The following is a 20262-nucleotide window of genomic DNA, read 5'->3' on the forward strand; positions in this document are numbered from 1 at the left end:
CCAACACTTCATTCTCTAACTACCACTCCTCCTCCCAGTTCTTTCTCAGCTTGGTTCTGTTCTGCAGTATCAGAGACAGATCTACCCTCTGTCTTCTCTCTGTATTCAGAAAGGCTTTCAGTCAACCACATAGCACAGCTTTCTCTGATCTTCTATAAGAAGCAGATCAAAAAGCTACTCAATATTTGCCTTTTATCTCTTGGACTAACACAGAGTAATACAAATCCCGTTTCTTTAAAAGTCAATCAAAATTTATTTTCACCTTCATCATGAAGCTAACCAAGGAATCTTCTTGTCCTTTCATATTCATGTAAGGGATGAATCCATCAGTACCTGCTACCTTTTTCTCCAAAAGGCCTGCTTTTCGTTCTGCCTTTTCTCTTTCAAACAGATGTACTCTGTGTAAGATATCAATAGGTAACAACAAACCAACTCAATTTTCAAACTTCAATTAAAAATAATTAAAAGAGGGGCGCCTGGGTGGCTCAGACGGTTAAGCGTCCGCCTTTGGCTGAGGTCATGATCCCAGGGTCCTGGGATCGAGCCCGGCATCAAGCTCCCTGTTCGGTGGGAAGCCTGCTTCTCCCTCTCCACTGCTTGTGCTCCCTCTCTCGCTGTGTCTCTCTCTGTCAAATAAATAAAATCTTTAAAAAATAAAAATAAGGGCGCCTGGGTGGCTCAGTGGGTTAAGCCACTGCCTTCAGCTCGGGTCATGATCTCAGGATCCTGGGATCGAGCCCCGCATGGGGCTCTCTGCTCAGCAGGGAGCCTGCTTCCTCCTCTCTCTCTGTCTCTCTGACTGCTTGTGATCTCTCTCTGTCAGATAAATAAATAAAATCTTTAAAAAAAATAATAAATAAATTAAAATAAAATAAAAAAATAAAAATAATAATTAAAAGAAATAATCCCCACTTAAAATATATTAAATAAGTGTATCAAGTAGAAATGTACTTACTGTGAGAAGAGCTAATAGTTACCCAATTATTTTTAGGGAGAGACTAGAAATGACAGAGAAACAGAGAGAAAACAATCCAGTGGTAAATCCTCTAGTTGTTCCCCTGGGGAAGGTCAATTTTTAAACCATCCTTTTCATGGGGAAATTTGAGCATGAATATCTTGCCTGCCACTATTGGTAACACTGTGATGATCAGGAGGTTCCAGAGGGATACAAGTACTCCTATTTTAATAATACCTGATGGGCTCTTCTACTGGGATTTGGTGAGAGAAAAGGGAATTAGAATAATGATGCAGCAGTAGAGAATAGCATATGTAAAAGTTTTTTTTTTAAATCAAATATACAAATAGCTAATTATTTGGTTTTTGTTTTGATTACTAATTGATAGGTATTGGTAATATTTTCTATCCCATACCTATAGCTAAGTTAAAATTTCAATCTATCTTCTATGTTTTTGGGGTTTTTTTCCTCTTCTGTCTAGTAATTATAGCTTACAGAATTATTGCATTTGAGTCAGTTCAAAAGAAATTATTCATATCATCTAAATAGAAAATTTTACCTCAAAAGGTTATATTAAAGACATGCAGGACACATGCAAAAGGTCTAACACACCTGTAACTATAACCCTAGAGTAAAGTAAAGACACAGTGGGACAAAAACAATATTTGAAAAAATAATTCCCAAGATTCCAAACCTGATGAAAGACATAATTGATAGATTCCATAAATTCTGTAAACCCTAAGCAGGATAGATACAAAGAAAGCCACACCAAGACACATCATAGTCAAATTGCTACCAACAACAACAAAAAGCACGCATTATTCCCTTCAAAGGTACAGCAATGAAACTGATGACTAACTTTTCAACGGAAACTATAGAAATCAGAAGATAATCAGATGACATCTTAGAGTGCTATAAGAAAAAAATATTAGCCAGAATTCTATACTCAGTTTAAAAAAAGCCACTCAAAAAAAAAAAAAAATGAAAATGAAATAATATAGTTTCAGGAAAAAAAAATGGAAAAAACTGTCAGAAGAAATGCATTAAAAGAAACAGTAGAAGATGTCCAGTCCAAGATGGTGAAATGGGAAGACCTTGGGCTCACCTCCTCCACGAAGGCACCAGACGTACATCTCTACGTATGGCAATTCTGCCTGAGGGGGAGTTGAGGGCTGTCTGAGCAGTTTTTGCACAACAGAAGATGGGAAGACCACGTGGAGAGTCAGGAGAGATAGAGACGCCTTGACTGATACATCAGCAAGCTCTGGGTCACTGGTCCACACCAGCCGCAGATGCCCTGGGGCCTGGAGGGATAGCTGGAGGTTAGAAAAGCAACTAGAATGTGGAGGAACTAGCCCTGGAACCCTGTCCAGGGTGAGGGAGCTACTGGAACTCTCTATATGTCAGAGAGGCTGGCAGGTGGCATAGTTTGTTCTCCCCCTCCACCTTGGTGATGCAGATGGGAGCAGGGTTCCAGATGCTGTGATTGACCTGCTGCCTCAGCGAGCACTGGGTGCCTGGCCCATACCAGCCTCAAATGCCCTGGGGCATGAAGGAACAACCACCGTGTGTAAAGGAGCTAGGTCTAGAATCTTGATGGGACGTGAGGGAACAGGTGGAGCTGTCTCTGGGTGGAGGGGCTGGGGGCACCAGGGTTTACATTCCCCTTCCATCTTGATGGTGCAGATAGGACAAGACCATTCCTTCAAGTTTAGGAGAAGTAGTTGTTCTCCATAATTCATAGAAACAGACAGTCCAGCAAAATGGGGAGACAGAGGAGTATCCCCTGAATGAGTGAGCAAGATAAAACACCAGAAAAAGAACTAAATGAAATGGAGATAAACACTATGCCTGATAGAGTTTAAAGTAATGATCATAAAGATGCTCACCATAGGGACGCCTGGGTGGCTCAGTTGGTTAAGCAGCTGCCTTCGGCTCAGGTCATGATCCCAGCATCCTGGGATCGAGTCCCACATCGGGCTCCTTGCTCGTCAGGGAGCCTGCTTCTCCCTCTGCCTCTGCCTGCCATTCTGTCTGCCTGTGCTCGCTCTCTCTCCCTCTCTCTCTGACAAATAAATAAATAAAATCTTAAAAAAAAAAAAAAAAGATGCTCACCATAAAAAAAAAGATGCTCACCATGTTGAAAAGAAGAGTAGACTCAGTGAGAACTTCAACAAAGAGAAAATATAGAAGAGAACCAATCAGAATTGAAGAGTACAATGACAAATGAAAACTACATGAGAGTAAATCGTCAGTAGATTAAAGAATGCAGAAGAATGTATCAGTAATCTGGAAGACAAGGTAATGGAAAGAGCCCTAGCTGAATAGCAAAAAGAAAAAAGAAATTTTTTTAAAAAGAGGATGGGTAAGGGATCTCTTGGACAACATCAAGCAAACAATATGTATTGTAGGGGTTCCAGAAAGAGAAGTGAGAAAGGGAAAGAAAAGTTATTTGAAGCAATAACATCTGAGGGGTGCCTGGGTGGCTCAGTTGGTTGAGCATCTGCCTTTTGGTTAGGTCAGGATCCTAGGGTCCTGGGATTGAGCCCTGCATTGGACTCCCTGCTCAGTGAGGAGCCTGCTTCTCCCTCTCCCTCTGCAGCTCCCCCTGCTTATGCTTGCTCACACACACTCTCTCTGTCAAATAAATAAATAAAATCTTAAAAAAAAAAAAAAAAAAGGGAATAATAAGAATTCCCTAACCTGGGGAAGGAACAGACATCCAAGTTCAGGAAGCATGGAGAGCTCCAAACAAGATGAAATCAAGGAGGCCCAAATCACCAACACATAATAATTAAATGTCAAAGATTAGTGATAGAGAATTTTAAAAGCAGCATGAGAGAAGCAATTAGTTACATGCAAGAGAAATCCCATGAGGCTCTCAGCTGATTTTTCAGCAGAAACTTTGCAAGCTGGAAAGATGTGGCAAAGAGCTGAAAGGAAAACATCTACAACCCAAAGTAGTCTACCTAGCAAGGTTATCATTCAGAATTGAAGGAGAGGTAAAGAGTTTCCCAGACAAATGATAATTAATGGAGTTCATCACCACCAAAGCAGTGTTACAAGAAGTGTTAAAGGGAGGGGCACCTGGGTGGCTTAGTGGGTTAAAGCCTCTACCTTTGGCTTGGGTCATGGGATCAAGCCCCACATTGGGCTCCTGTTTCCGCCCCCCCCACCCCGCCCTGCTGCCTGCCTCTCTGCCTACTTGTGAGCTTTCTCTGTCAAATATATAAATAAAATATTTAAAAAAAAATGTTAAAGGGACTTGTTTCAGTGAAAAAGAAAAGGCCATAATTAGGAGTAAGAAAAACATGATATAAAATATATCATGGCATATACATAAGACATGGAGGAGAGATTTTAAAAAAAAGTTCTTTTAGATATGTTCAAACTTAAATCAACTTAGTATCAGCTGCTATTTATTTAGGATCCTACATATAAACCTTAAAGTATCCCCAAACCCCAAACCCATGATAGATACACAAAAAATAGAGAGAAAGTATTCAGGCATAACACTACAGAAAGTCATCAGTCACAAGGAAAGATAATGTGAGAAGATAGAATAACTACAAAAATAAGCAGAAAACATGGGGCGCCTGGGTGGCTCAGTGGGTTAAGCCGCTGCCTTCGGCTCAGGTCATGATCTCGGAGTCCTGGGATCGAGTCCCGCATCGGGCTCTCTGCTCAGTGGGGAGCCTGCTTCCTCCTGTCTCTCTGCCTGCCTCTCTGCCTGCTTGTGATCTCTCTCTGTCAAATAAATAAATAAATAAAATCTTTTAAAAAAATAAGCAGAAAACAAAATGAAAATAAGTAGATACCTATCAATAATTACTTTAGAACATGTAAATGTTCTAAAATGCTCTAAACAAAAGACAAGTGTGGCAGAACAGATTTAAAACACACACACACACACACACACACACGCCATCTATATACGGCTATAAGAGACTCAGGTCAGAGCTAAAGACTCAAATAGCCTGGAAGTGAAAGGATGGAGAAAGATACACCATGCAGATAGAAATTAAAAAAAAAAAAAAAAAAAAAGCAAAGCCAGAATAGCAATATTTATAACAGACTTTAAAACAGACTTTAAAACAAAGACTGTAACAAGAGACAAAGAAGAGCATTACATAATGATAAAGGAGTCAATTCAACAGAATTATATAACAACTGTAAATATCTAGGCACCCAAAATTGGAACATTTAAATACATAAAGCAAATATTAACAGACATAAAGGGAGAAACTGACAATAATACTACAATAGTAAGGGACTTTAACACAGCAGTTATGTCAGTGGATAGATCATCCAAGCAGAAAAATCAATAGAGAAACAGTGTCATTGGATGATATATTAGATCAGATGGACTTAACAGATATATAAAAAACATTCCATCCAAAACAATAGAATACACATTATTTTCAAGTGTCCATGGAACATTCTCCAGGACAGATCACACATCATGCTTTGAAACAAGTCTCAATAAATTTAAGAAGCCTGAAATCATATTATGCATCTTTTCTGACCACAATAGTGTGAAATGTTCCATGCTCATGGATTGGAAGAGCAAATATTGTTAAAATCTCTAAACTACCTAGAGCAATCTATACATTCAATATAATCCCTACCAAAATACCATCAACTTTTTTCACAGAGTTGTAACAAATAATCCTAAAATATGCATGGAACCAGAAAAGACCCCAAATAGCCAAAGGAATGTTGGGGGAAAAAAAAAAAAAAGCTGGTGGCATCACAATTTCAGACTTCAAGCTCTATTACAAAGTTGTAATCATCAAGACAGTACAGTACTGGCACAAAAACAGACACATAGATTAATGGAACAGAATAAAGTACCCAGAAATGGCCCCTCAACTCTATGGTCAACTAATCTTCAACTAAGTAGGAAAGAATATCCAAGGGAAAAAAAGTCTCTTCAACAAATGGTGTTGGGAAAATTGGACAGCCACATCATTCAGCAGAAGAATGAAAGTAGACCATTTCCTCACACCACACACGAAAATAGACTCAAAATGGATAAAAGACCTCAATGTGAGACAGGAATCCATCAAAATCCTAGAGGAGAACACAGGCAGCAACCTCACTGACCTTGGCTGCTGCAACTTCTTGCTAGACACTTCTCCAAAGGCAAGGGAAACAAAGGCAAAAATGAACTACTGGGACTTCATCAAGATCAAAAGCTTTTGCACAGCAAAGGAAACAGTCAACAAAACCAAAAGACAACAGATGGATTGGGAAATGATATTTACAGATGACATATCAGATAAAGGGCTAGTTTCTAAAATCTAGAAAGAACTCATCAAACTCAACACCCAAAGAACAAATAATCCAATCAGGAAATGGGCAGAAGACATGAACAGACATTTCTGCAAAGAAGACATTCTAATGACCAACAGACACATGAAAAAATGTTCAACATCACTTGGCATCAGGGAAATACAAATCATAAACCACAGTGAGATACCACCTCACACCAGTCAGAATGGCTAAAATAACTCAGGAAACAATGAATGTTGGCAAGGATGCAGAGAAAGGGAAATCCTCTTACATGGCTGGTGGGAATGCAAGCTGATACAGTCACTCTGAAAAACAATATGGAGGTTCCTCAAAAAGGTAAAAATAGAGCTACCCTATGACCCAGCAATTGCACTACTGGGTATTTACCACAAAGATACAAATGTAGTGATCCAAAGGGACACCTGCACCCCAATGTTTATAGCAGCAATGTCCACAATAGCCAAACTATGAAAAGACCCCAGGTGTCCACTGACAGATGAATGGATAAAGAAGATGTGGTATATATACAATGGAGTACTACTCAGCCATCAAAAATGAAATCTTGCCATTTTTAATGACATGGATAGAACTAGAGGGCATTAGGTGAAGCAAAATAAGTCAATCAGAGAAAGATAATTATCATATGATCTCACTCATACGTGGAATTTAAGAAACAAAACAAAAGATCATAGGGGAAGAGAGGAAAAAATAAAACAAGATGAAATCAGAGAGGGAGACAAACCATAAGAGACTCTTAATCTCAGCAAACAAACTGAGGATTGCTGGAGGGAAGGGGGGTCAGGGGTGGGGTAACTGGGTGATAGACATTAAGGAGGACACATGATGTAATGAGCACTGGGTAATATATAAGATTAACGAATCACGGACCTCTACCTAGTAAACTAGTAATATACTATATTTACTAGTGATATATTATATGTGTTAATTAACTAGTAATAATTTATTAATAAAACTAGTCATTAATCAATAATTAATAAACTATTAATTAAACTAGTAATTAATTCATTAACTAGTAATATGTTATATTTATTAATTCATATATTAAGTTAATTAATTGAATTCAAAATTTAAAAATTAAACAGGGGCGCCTGGGTGGCTTAGATGGTTAAGCATCTGCCTTCATTAGGTCATGATCCCAGGGCCCTGGGATTGAGTCCCGCATTGGCCTCCCTGGTCAGCAGAGCCTGCTTCTTCCTCTCTCTCTGCTACTCTCCCTGCTTGTGCTTTCTCACTCTCTGTCAAAGAAATAAATAAAATCTTTTAAAAAAATTAAAAAATAAATTTAAATTAAAAAATAAAATAAAATTGGGCAAAGGATTTGAGTAGATATTTCTATTTCTACAAAGAAGATACACAAATGGCCAATAAGCACATGAAAAAATGCTCAACTCTTTAATCTTTTGGAAATAGAAATTAACGTCACAATGAGATGCGAATTCATATCCACTAGAATAGCTATCATAAAGATGAATGGTAACAAGTGTTGGTGAGAATGTGGAGCAATTGAAATGCTCCTACATTACTAGTGGGAATGTAAAATGGTGCAGCTTCCTTAGAAAATAGTCTAGAAATTCCTCAAAAGTAAATTAGAGTTACTTTATGACCCAGCCTTCTACTTCCAAGGCATATCCTTAAGAGAAATGAAGTATACAGTCACATAAAAACTCACACAAGAATCATCACAGCAGCATTATTCATAAAGCCCCTCCAAAAAGGGGAAACAACCCAATGTCCATTAACTGATGAATGGATAAGGAAATTGTGGTATATTCATACAACAGAATATTATTTTCAGCCATAAAAAGGAGTGGAGTATACAGTTTTATGGTTCAACATAGGTTAATCTTAAAAATATTGCACTATGTGAAATAAGGGAGACACAGAGGCCATATACTGTATGATGGCATTCATGTGAAATGTCCAGAAAAGGCAACTCAGAGAGAAAGGATGTAGATGAGTGGTCATCAGAGACTAGAGAGAGTGATACGGGGTAATTGCTAATAGATGTGGGGTTTCTTTAGAGGGTGATGAAATGTTCTGGAATTGAATAGTGGTAATGACTGCACAACCTTTTGAATATACTAAAAACTATCAAATTGTGTACTTTAAAGAGGTGAATTTTTTCTTTTCTTTTTAAATGAAGAACAACTGACTAAAAGAGTGAATTTTAATCATATGTGAATTATATTTCAATAATATATGTGTCTTTTTACACATAGTAATTTTGAGTCAGGTATTATAGGAAATCTTACTAAGTTTAAATTCCATGATCAATCAGGAATATAGAGTTTATATACTCTTTTCAAGCTTATGACAAATGACATGTTTGAAAAAAAAAAAACTAGAAAATTTCCTACCTTAGATGGTTTTCCAGTTCTATAATTCTTTCAGTTGGATCCCAGTTGCCTCTTTCAAGATTCTGAATATTGGTGTTTTTCAAAGATTTAATTCTGGTTAGAGAAGCAATAAGTTCCTCTAGATCCTTGATATCATCTTTCAGGGACATTATCTGGAAAGACTGTTGCACATTATTTTCTTTATAACTTTCTAGCACATTCTTCATCTCTTGCAATGATGTTTCTTTTATGAGGAGCTTGTTTTGAAGATTTCTTAGCTAATGAGAAAGGGGAAATCATAATTTTGGTTTTAGAAAATTCATGACTTTAAATCATTATGGGTATTTAATTTATACATCTTTTTTTTAAGATTTTTTTAAAATTTATTTGACAGAGATCACAAGCAGGCAGAGAGGCAGGCAGAGAGAGAGAGAGAGAGAGAGAGGAGGAAGCAGGCTCCCCTCTGAGCAGAGAGTCCGACGTGGGGCTTGATCCCAGGACCCTGAGACCATGATCCGAGCCGAAGGCAAAGGCCTTAACCACTGAGCCACCTAGGCGCCCCTATACATCATTTTTTAAAAAGACTTACTCATTTATTTTACAGAGATAGAGTGAGTAAGTGGGGCTTGGGGCAAAGGGAGAAGGAGAGAGATAATCCTGAGCACAGGGCCAGACTCAGTACTCGATCCCTGGTCTCTGAGAGATCATGACATGAGCCAAAATCAAGAGTCAGCCACTCAGTTGACTAAGCCACCCAGGTGTCCTTATTATACATTATTATACAATAAAATGAAGACTCTCAAATTTCCTAACAGCATATTCCAATGTTACATATATTTTAAAAATTATTTCAGGGGGTGCCTGGTTGGCTCAGTTGGGTGAAACTCTTGATCTCAGGGTCATGAGTTTGAGCCCCATATTGATTTACTTAAATACATAAACTTATAAAAAAAAATAAAATAAAAACCAAAGCAGTGTAATTTAAAAAATCATATCAAAATGACACATACAGTTTGGAATAAGTTATTTCATTCTCATCAACATTAAAGTTGTTCAAATCTTGTTATAAGAGTAAATTATACCAATAATAATTCTATAATTCCTAACAGAAAAGAAATACTTAATGCTTTGGTCATAAATGTTTGCTTTATGCTGGTTTTTGATGAGGAATGGATTCAGAGGCCTTTCTCCTAAGGAGATACCACTTGTTTCCTGGCCTTGTCCTTCGTGATCAGAGAAATGGGTGGATAGGAGAGTGAAGAGAAATAATGAAGCTTAAATTGACTATATTTTAAAGGCAAACAAAGGAAAGAAAAGATCCTAAAGTTATGAAGAGTGATGACCTGTGAGAGGGGAAGCAAGAGTAGAGAGCCACAAGCTGCTAACTGAAAAAGACCGGGGACATCTGGGTGGCTCAGTCAGTTAAGTGGCTGAGTTTGGCTCAGGTCATGATCCCAGGGTCCTCAGATCAAGCCCTGCATCAGGCTCCCTGCTCTGTGAGGAACCTGCTTCTCCCTCAGCCATTCCTCTTGTTTATGCTCTCTGGCTATTTCTATCTCTCTGTCAAATAAATAAATAAAATCTTAAAAAAAAAGTCTTTGCTCTTCTATCTGATTAAGTGAAGAAAGTTCAGTAGATAAAGAAAATCGAGGTACTGCTAACATTCAGGGGTCAATTAACATTTAATTTAACCTAATTTATTCAAATTTCTAAGTAGGCTGTGTATGATCCTGGTAAACTTATAAAAGAGGGGGAAAGGGGGAAAATTTGATTTGACATTATAAAAAATCATTAGCTTTATAAATCAGAAAAGGGTGAGGAATATTTAATTATGGAAAAATTTTATATTAATGACAAATGGTATAGTTCCTAATAGCACAGGCCATGGGAAACTAAATTTTTAGTTCAGTGTGTGTATAAAATGTGCTCTAATTCTAAAAGATTCTGTGAAATTAAAACAATAAAATGAACATCATATGTTCTCAAAACATACCTTTATGTATTTTTTTTATTACATCACCACTAAAAATACATACCTCAGCGAGGCCATAAGGTTTATACAAAAGTATGGAAGAACAGAAAGATCTCAAAATCTGGAGGAACAAGACAACCTGTGGCCATAGGCAAGTCAGTTAAATTTTCTTACCCACCTCACATTGTGCTGGTAAGGAATAAAAATAACATATATCAAGGACCTACATAGTGTCTGTCACACACAAAAATATAATAGACTAAATTGAAAACATACAACTAAATTGCAGGTACACACTAAACTGAAGTCCATGCTCCCTGGGAACTTGAAATTATGTCATACAAAAGGCACTCCACAAACTTCCCTAATTAGCTGCAGAAGTGACTGAGATATCTGAAATGGAGAAGAGGTGGTAGAGGGCACAGACAAGGTCATGAAGATGAAGGGAAAGATTTGGGCTCAAGCTAAAGCCCACTTCTCCTCTTCATTGCCCAGCAACACACACAGTAAGAATCACCTGTGCTCACTCTTCATTTACTATAATTCCATTTTTGTATCATTCCATTTTCATCCCTTATTCTCCACCTTGGAAACTCTTCTCTCAAGTCACCAGTGGTCCCTTAACAGATTCATTAATTTCTTTCCAGTTGTCACCATATTCCACATGTCACTGAAGCATTTGACACCATCAGCCATGCCCTTTTCTGGATATGGTCACTGGCACTTGGTATTCATTCCCACCCCTATGATGTCTTCTTATTCTGCAGAACTAGAAATAAAACTTTGTTTTCAGAGCCCTTATAGGGGCCAGGATTCTCTAGGCCAATGATTCTCAAACTTCAGCAATTCATCAGAATCACCTGGAAGGCTCATTAAAAAACAGATTGATAGGCCTAAGTCCAGAGTTCCTAGTTTGGCATGGGGTCTGAGAATTTGTATTTCTACCAAGATCCCAGGTGACGTTCATGTTGCTGGTGTGGGAAACTACACTTTGAGAGCCATGCTATGTGTACATTGAGCTGGCCCAAAGAGATAACGTTCCCATGAAATTTAGAATTTTCCCACTACTAATTCCACTGGTAAGCAGGGTCAAGGACAGAAGCAGAGAAAAAGGCATTACTTAGCTAACATCTTCGTGGAGGTTGAGAAGCAGTTGTGCCTATGCAATAAAGGCTCAGGAGGAGGGTGTCTGTCTCAGTCAGACACCTTAACCTGAGCGGGTTAAGGCGTCTGACTTCAGCTATGGTCATGGCTGGGATCATGATCTCAGGGTCCTGGGGCTGGCCTGTGTCAGGCTCCTGGCTCAGTAGGGAGTCTGCTTCACCTCTGCCCCTCCCCCTGTTCATCCTCTCTCTCTCTCAAATGAATAAATAAAATCTTTAAAAAATAAAAATAAGTAAATAAAATAAAGTCTCAGTGACAGTAGCACAACTTCCTGACCTCAGGATCTCACTCACAGTGTGTGTCCTTGAACTCATTCATCCATCTGGCCCCAGCTCCCGCACCCAGACCTTCCAATCACTTTGTATACATAATCCTCTGCATTAAATCATTTTCAGTTTGAAATATTTAAAGTGGTTTGTGCTTTCTGCAGTGAATCCTTGGCATTCATGAAACAACATTTTCTCTCCCTCCCTAATTATTTCTTTCTTTGGAGGTTCTTTTTCTCTTGCATGGAGGTATTCCTTGTGTGGATATTAAGGAACTGTGCTAAACTGTATGTAACAAATTCTATATTGGGGGGAGGGGTTCTTTAAATGATCACAGAAGATGTAAATGAATGCATGGGTTTTTTTAAATGCATCTTATATTTTGTAAAGCTTCCCAGGGTGAACAAGAGTCTGGAATTAAATGAACACTTCATGGCCAGCCCCACAGTCTCCAGGGTTGCACTGACTTCATCATTTAGACTGCTTTTTAATTACATTTTTCAGACCAATCTTCTTTTTTAAAATCCATTTCCCCCAAACTATGCATTATTAAAAGCTGCTCTATAGTCTTGACCCTTAAGCAATTCTCAAAGGATACTATGGCCTTCCTACCATAGCGGAACATGGCTTATAATATGAAGCTGGGTTTTTAGGACATTCTGACAAAATTCTGAATCGGAATCAGTTTTGCAGCCTGAAGTAGTGAAGAAAAGAATTCTAAAAAAAAAAAAAAAATTACAGTAACATTAAACTAAAATTTCTTAGAATAAAATACAACCACTAGTGAAATAATAAATTTAACAAATTCTCCCTAGAGAAAAGGAGTGATTAAGAGAATTTACCGTCACTGGTTGATAATGAAATGGTTTGGTTTAAATCTTTCTAACTTGTGCTAAATCAAATCTAGGGTCAGTTTCCCCCCCTTCTTACTTTCCATACAAGTAAAACTTTTTATGCCTGTTTTAACTATTGCAAAGGAGCTATTCTTTTGTAGCATTTTTTCTTTTAACCAGGACCACGCCCAATGTAGGGCTTGAACTCATGACCCTGAGATTAAGAGCTGCATACTCTTACTACGCCAGCCATGGGTCCCTGTAACATTTTTTGAGCATGTCCACTCCTTTCCCCAGGTAATCCTTTTTCAGTTTCTACTTGTTACCAAATATTATTTGCTTCATCCCTATGTCTGTGTATTGCATATCAGAGTCTGTTTTATTTTTACTTATTTTTTTTAAGATTTTTATTTATTTATTTGACAGAGAGCGATCACAAGCAGGCAGAGAGGCAGGCAGACAGAGAGGAAGGGAAGCAGGCTCCCTGCTGAGCAGAGAGCCTGATGCAAGGCTCAATCCCAGGACACTGGGATCATGACCCAAGCCGAAGGCAGAGGCTTTAACCCACTGAGCCACCCAGGCGTCCCCAGAGTGTGTTTTAAAACCAATTTATTTAAACATAAATTTATTTACTTAATACAATGGGCTAAGTATTCTATGAAAAATCCATTTAAAAAAAAAATCCATTTAGAAAAGACTTTAATAAGATCAAATGTTTTAAAAATGGAAAGTTCAAAATTCATTTATATCTCTGTAAAAACATATTACTTAGATCAGAGTCATTTCTTGATTAATCCTTTTTTAAAATCCTCCCCTCAAGTTACTAGGTCTGTTCATTTTACCTCTATCTCTCATATCTACCCCTTTCTTTCCATGCCTGCTACCTTGCTGCCTTGTCTTGTGTTAGGACCCCATTTTCTATCTCATGCACTGTTTGATACAAGACTTCCTACTTGATCTTCCTGCTTCCCATCTAGCACCTCTCTAAGGCATTCTTTATTTGACCAACCAGCCTTCAGTATCTTCTATGTTCCAGGCACGTGCCAGGAGAAAATTAAGAACTCTCGAAAATTTATCAGCTCATCAGGGAGACCAATTTTAAAACAAATAATTAGTATATACCTTAACAGGTACAATAATAGTGGTATGAGCAGAATGTTCTAAGAATACAAGCAAAGGATATCTATTCTATCCTTAGTTGTCACTTTAGATCATATAATATTACTCTTCTTTTAAAGGTCATATGATAATTTACGTTTAGCTTTTTATTTATAAAACACCTTTGAAATGACAACACTTTAGAATGAAGGAAAGATTAGTGGTTACCACAGGTTGACGGTAGGAAGGAAGTGGGTGTGGATATGAAATGGCAACAGGAAAGATCTTTGTGGTGTTCAAACTGTTCAGTATCTTGACTGTTTAGAACTTTATACACAAATACAAGTTAAACTGGGGAAATCTCATTAAGATTGGTGGACTGGTAGATGTGTTGCCTCAATGTCAATATTGAGGTTGTTATATTTTGCAAAATTGTGGAATAAACTCAGCAAAGTGTAAAAAGGATCTCTCTGTATTATTCCTTTTTTTTTTTTTAAGATTTTATTTATTTATTTGACAGAGATCACAAGTAGGCAGAGAAGCAAGCAGAGATAAAGGGAGATGCAGGCTCCCCACCCAGCAGAGAGCCCTATGCGGGGCTCAATCCCAGGACCCTGGGATCATGACCTGAGCCGAAGGCAGAGGCTTTAACCCACTGAGCAACACTGGTGCCCCTCTCTGTAATATTTCTTAAAACTGCATGTGCTAGGCACCTTGGTGCCTCAGTCATTAAGCATCTGCCTTTGGCTCAGGTCATGACCCCGGGGTCCTGGGATCGAGCCCCACATCAGACTCCCTGCTCAGTGGGAAGCCTGCTTCACTTTCTCCCACTCCCCCTGCTTGTGTTCCCTCTCTCTCTCTGTCAAATAAATAAATAAAAATCTTAAAAAAAAACTGCATGTGCTTCTTCAATTATCTTAATAAAAATTGCAAGTAAAATTAATAATAATTGGTTCTGATATATTTTTCTTTTCTTTTTTTTTTTTTAAAGATTTTTATTTATTTATTTGACAGAGAGAGATCACAAGTAGGCAGAGAGGCAGGCAGAGAGAGAGGAGGAAGCAGGCTCCCCTGCTGAGCAGAGAGCCCGATGTGGGGCTCGATCCCAGGACCCTGAGATCATGACCTGAGCCGAAGGCAAAGGGTTAACCCACTGAGCCACCCAGGCGCCCCTGATATATTTTTCTTTAGCAGCAAAATTGGCATTGCCTCCATTCCCCCCAACCAGAGCTGGCTATTTGCCTTATTACTACACTAAGGAAAGAAAAAAAAAATCTTATTTGCATAAACACAGTCAAATTGCCCTCACAAATGAAAATTTCCATGAAAAATCACACTAAAAATACTGGCAAAATGCTTTAAATGTATTTTAAGTTTAACACACAGGCCTTATTATACATATTATCAGTAACATTTTTTTTAAAGATTTTATTTATTTATTTGACGGAGAGAGAGATCACAAGCAGGCAGAGAGGCAGGCAGAGAGAGAGGGAGAAGCAGGCTCCCCGCTGAGCAGAGAACCCGATGCGGGGCTCGATCCCAGGACCCTGAGATCATGACCTGAGCCGAAGGCAGAGGCTTAACCCACTGAGCCACCCAGGTGCCCCTATCAGTAACATTTTTTTTTTACAAGTTGTTTAACTCCTATTTATTCCTATAGCAGCCTATCCAGCACTATGCAAGAGTTGTTCAATGTCATAGTGCCTAAACTAGACAACACAATCACCAACTGAACACTTTAATATTTACCACGTCTATATCTGGCTTTTCTTAAATATAGTCCCTCTTGTTCCTGTTTCTCCGTTATTGGGCAGAAACACAGGATAATTATTTTTGTATGTCCAACAAAGAAGTAGATTATAACAAAAAATTTTAGATTCATACAGTGAGCAGAAAAACTGCCTTATCAAGACAATTGTGTTCCTGTGGATTAAATAATAGGTTATTGGAAAAGAGAAAAATGACTTATGCTGAAGGTATTCTGTTGAAATTACTAGATTCTTTTATTTATATATACCATCTAAAATGAAGTCAAAATGAGACCCCGTAGAGCCTTTTATATTTCTGCTTTGATAAATAGGTTAAAAACATTTATAGTTACCAAATGATTTATGTACATGTAGAGAAATACTTTTTAAAAGTATTTTGAGGGCACCTGGGTGGCTCAGTCCATTTAGAGTCTGCCTTTGGCTCAGGTCATGATCTCCAGGTCCTGGGTTGAGGCCGGGCATCCGGCTCCCTGCTGAGCAGGGAGTCTGCTCCTCCCTCTCCGTCTGCCTCTCCCCATTGCTCATGCTCTCTCTCTCTCTCTCAAATAAATAAATAAAATCTTAAAAAAATAAATAAAAAGTACTTCAAAATTCTTAAAAATAGTTTACATTTAGACAAGGTTTAAAACTTGTGATCTTTTTCGATGATTTGGTTTAAAAGGCATCTTTATGAATTAAGCACAGACCAAAAAAACCTTAATCTAATCCAAATCTGAATGATCAAAAATCCCAAACTTAGTAAATATTAGTAGGAAGTTATACTGTGGACAAGAGCATTGATGCAACCCATACTAAAACTGCTTTAGTTTTCAGGTAAGGGCATTACATTTTTCTAGGGGAAAAAAAGACAAATTAAGAAATATTTCCAGTGTTATAAAATGGATTGACTTATATAAACCCCATTTAAATTTAAGCTCATTCACCTCTATGCTAAAGGAAGGAAAATATTAGAATAAATAAAACTGAAAGAAATATGTTTTTGTCTACATATATATAGACACAGAGAATAGATGGCCATTTATAAGCCCAAAAAAGAGGTCTCAGAAGAAACCAACCTTCTCACAACACACACACACACACACACACACACACACACACACACACAGTCATTATGTGAGATGATGGAAGTACTAATTAACATTATTGTGGTCATTATTTAGCAAAATATATGTATATCAAAACATCACATTGTACGTCTCAAACTTAATGTTATATGGCAATTATATGGCAATAAATCTGGGAGGAAGAGGAAGAGGAGGAGGAGAAGCAACAGGCAGAGGGAGAAGCAGGCTTCCCACCAAACAAAGAGCTGGATGTGGGGATCCATCCCAGGACCCCAGGATCATAACCTGAGTGGAAAGTAGACGCTTAAAGGACTGAGCCACCCACACTCCCGTTTCATCAAGTATTATATAAGACTAGTGGGATGGGGCGCCTGGGTGGCTCAGTGGGTTAAGCTGCTGCCTTCAGCTCGGGTCATGATCTCAGGGTCCTCGGATCGAGCCCCGCATCGGGCTCGCTGCTCAGCAGGGAGCCTGCTTCCTCCTCTCTCTGTGACTGCCTCTCTGCCTGTTTGTGATCTCTGTCTGTCAAATAAATAAATAAAATTAAAAAAAAAAAAAGACTAGTGGGTATTTGACATTTGGTGCTATGTTGTTTTTTTTTTAAGATTTTATTTATTCATTTGACAGACAGAGATCACAAGTAGGCAGAGAGGCAGGCAGAGAGAATGGGAAGCAGGCTCCCCGCCGAGCAGAGAGCCCGACGCGGGACTCGATCCCAGGACCCCGGAATCATGATCTGAGCTGAAGGCAGAGGTTTTAACCCACTGAGCCACCCAGGTGCCCCAGTGCTATGTTTTAAATAGGAAATCAACCTTTCCACTAAAAAATGCTTAAAACATATAATTTATTATTTTTACATAAATTTTGAGCATGGCAGTTCCTAAACACTATTTTAACAATACAGCATTTAGCAGTTACCTCAAAAGCACTTAAATACATATGATACTCAAGAGAATTTATCTAGCAAAAGACAGACTTGGGTCTAAATTAGTGCTTCTCCGTGATAAGGCAGTTCAATATTGAGAAAAAAGCAAAACTGAGTTAAGATAATACTTTGAGCCCTTAACAGAATGTTTCTCTTCCTACTTTTGCAGAGGACATAATTTCCCTTGGCATTTTATTTTCAGATAATCCATATACCTCAGCTAAAAGATTCTTGTTTTTCACCAACAAACCAGTAAGGTCAGGATGGACTGGGTCAGCTGCCCTTTTGTTGTGCATCACTGGGTTCTTGGTGGGAACCACAACAGGTGGATCAAAACAAGCCTGCAAAGAGAAATACAAATTAACTAAACATGTACCCTACTGATGAAAACCAACAGTGTTCTAACCCACACAAGCTCAAATAAACAGCTTTAAACAGAATGCAACTTTAAAATATTTATTTTGAGTTGCTATGGTAGCCAATGCAATGGGTCTCGGGAAAATAACAAGTAACATGTTGACCTAAAAGACTACTTTACATTTTTTTAAAAAAAATTGCTACCTGATAATTTATAAGACCTTAAATAAAGCACATCTGAATAAATATAATTTCTAAGTATAGAAATCAAGAAAACACATATAAGATATCTGGGGAAATTTTAACTCATATCCAATAAAACCTTTATAAGAAACTTGAAATATTAGAAGGCCACTGATGAAAGATATACCAGTATTTGTTTTACTTTTGGCTACAAATCAATTCCTGTGCACTATATTATTATACAAATTAATTTTTTAAAATCTGATTTTAGTAAATCAACAATCTTGTCTTCCTTCCATATCTATATTGAAGGTAAAGATTAGGGTGTATTTACCTGTAATACAGTATCTCCTCGTATTGTCAAAAGGGTATGCAAAATGTACTTGTTAACACTTTTGTTAAGTAACTTTTGTTAAGAACAAAGTTTGTATGGGGCGCCTGGGTGGCTCAGTGGGGTAAAGCCTCTGCCTTCAGCTCAGGTCATGATCCCAGGGTCCTGGGATTGAGCCCCACATTGGGCTCTCTGCTCAGCAGGGAGCCTGCTTCCCCTCTCTCTCTGTCTGCCTCTCTGCCTACTTGTGATCTCTGTCTACCAAATAAATAAATAAAATCTTTTAAAAAAAAAAGAACAAAGTTTGTATGATTCAAATAAAACCAAGAAAAATGTATTAACATAAATCTCTTAAAAGTGTATAAATGTATCACATGGTGCTTAATGTACTGAAGGAACAAAATGTATTTTTCTAAAGTTATTGGGTTTTAGAATTTTATGCTTACCAAGATAATAGGAAATAGAACTGCACAAGAAAATACAAAACAACTATGTTTAACTATATTTAAAGAAATAAAAGAGGGGTGCCTGGCTAGCTTAGTAGGCGGAGAGTGCAACTCTTGATCTTGACATTGTGAGTTCAAGCCTCAGGTTGGGTGTAGAGATTACTTAAAAATAAAATCTTTGGGGTGCCTGTGTGGATCAGTCAGGTAAGTATCCAACTCAATCCTGGCTCAAGTCATGATCTCAGAGTCATGAGATGGAGCCCTGTGTTGGGCTCTTGTGGAACATGGAGTCTACATAAGATTATTTCCTCCCTCTCCTTCTGCCGTTCACTCCCCCAGCTTGCACATACTCTCTCTCTCTCAAAAAATAATAATAATAATAATAATAATAATATGAAATAAAAATACAATTTAAAAAATCCTTAATAAAAATTTTTTAAAAAGAGAATTTTTTTTCAAAGATTTTATTTATTTATTTGACAGAGAGAAATCACAAGTAGGCAGAGAGGCAGGCAGAGAGAGAGGAGGAAGCAGGCTCCCTGCTGAGCAGAAAGCCGGATGCGGGGCTCAAACCCAGGACCTGGGATCATGACCTGAGCCGAAGGCAGCGGCCTAACCCACTGAGCCACCCAGGCGCCCCTAAAAAGAGAATTTTGAAAATATAAATAAGTCACAAGACCACAAAGAATAAACATGTTGGAAAAAACAACTGAGTAAGATTCCAGAAATGAAAAGTATAATAATTTTAATTCAAAAATTGAATGGACACATTACAAAGCAAATTAGACCTAGCTGAAGAATGAATGGATTTTTTAAAAATTTTATTTATTTATTTGACAGAGAGAGGCACAGCTGGAGAGGGAACACAAGCAGGGGAAGTGGAAGAGGGAGAAGCAGGCTTCCTGCCTAGCAGGGAGCCCGATGTGGGGCTCGATCCCAGAATCCTGGGATCATGACCTGAGTCGAAGGCAGACACTTAATGACTGAGCCACTCAGGCACCCATGAATGAATGGATTTATATGAAGGAATTATCAAGAGGACAGCATATAGGAAAAAATAAGTGGTAAATTTAAGAGAGAGTTTGAAGACACAGAGAACAACATGAGGTGGTCTATCGCATATCTATATGGGTCCAAGAAATTTATAACTTAGAGAATGGGCAGAGTCAATATTAGAAGACATAATGCCGGGACGCCTAGGTGGCTCAGTTGGTTAAGCAGCTGCCTTCAGCTCAGGTCATGATCCC

General features: G+C 38.1%; 1 protein-coding gene across 2 annotated transcripts in view; it reads right to left on the reverse strand.

The window, feature by feature from the left end:
- The window catches only part of LOC125103682 (golgin subfamily A member 6-like protein 22), a 46955-nt gene that overhangs the window by 18603 nt on the left and 8090 nt on the right, over nt 1-20262 (reverse strand). For both annotated transcript variants that reach the window (XM_047735406.1, XM_047735405.1), the window contains exons 2-4: nt 17914-18039; nt 8629-8885; nt 263-398 (exon numbers count right to left, since the gene is read on the reverse strand). In XM_047735406.1, the coding sequence (XP_047591362.1) occupies nt 263-398; nt 8629-8885; nt 17914-18039 (519 nt within the window). The remainder of the gene's footprint in view (nt 1-262; nt 399-8628; nt 8886-17913; nt 18040-20262) is intronic.

The sequence above is a fragment of the Lutra lutra genome, chromosome 7 (assembly GCF_902655055.1).
Source record: "Lutra lutra chromosome 7, mLutLut1.2, whole genome shotgun sequence".
NCBI lineage: Eukaryota > Metazoa > Chordata > Mammalia > Carnivora > Mustelidae > Lutra > Lutra lutra.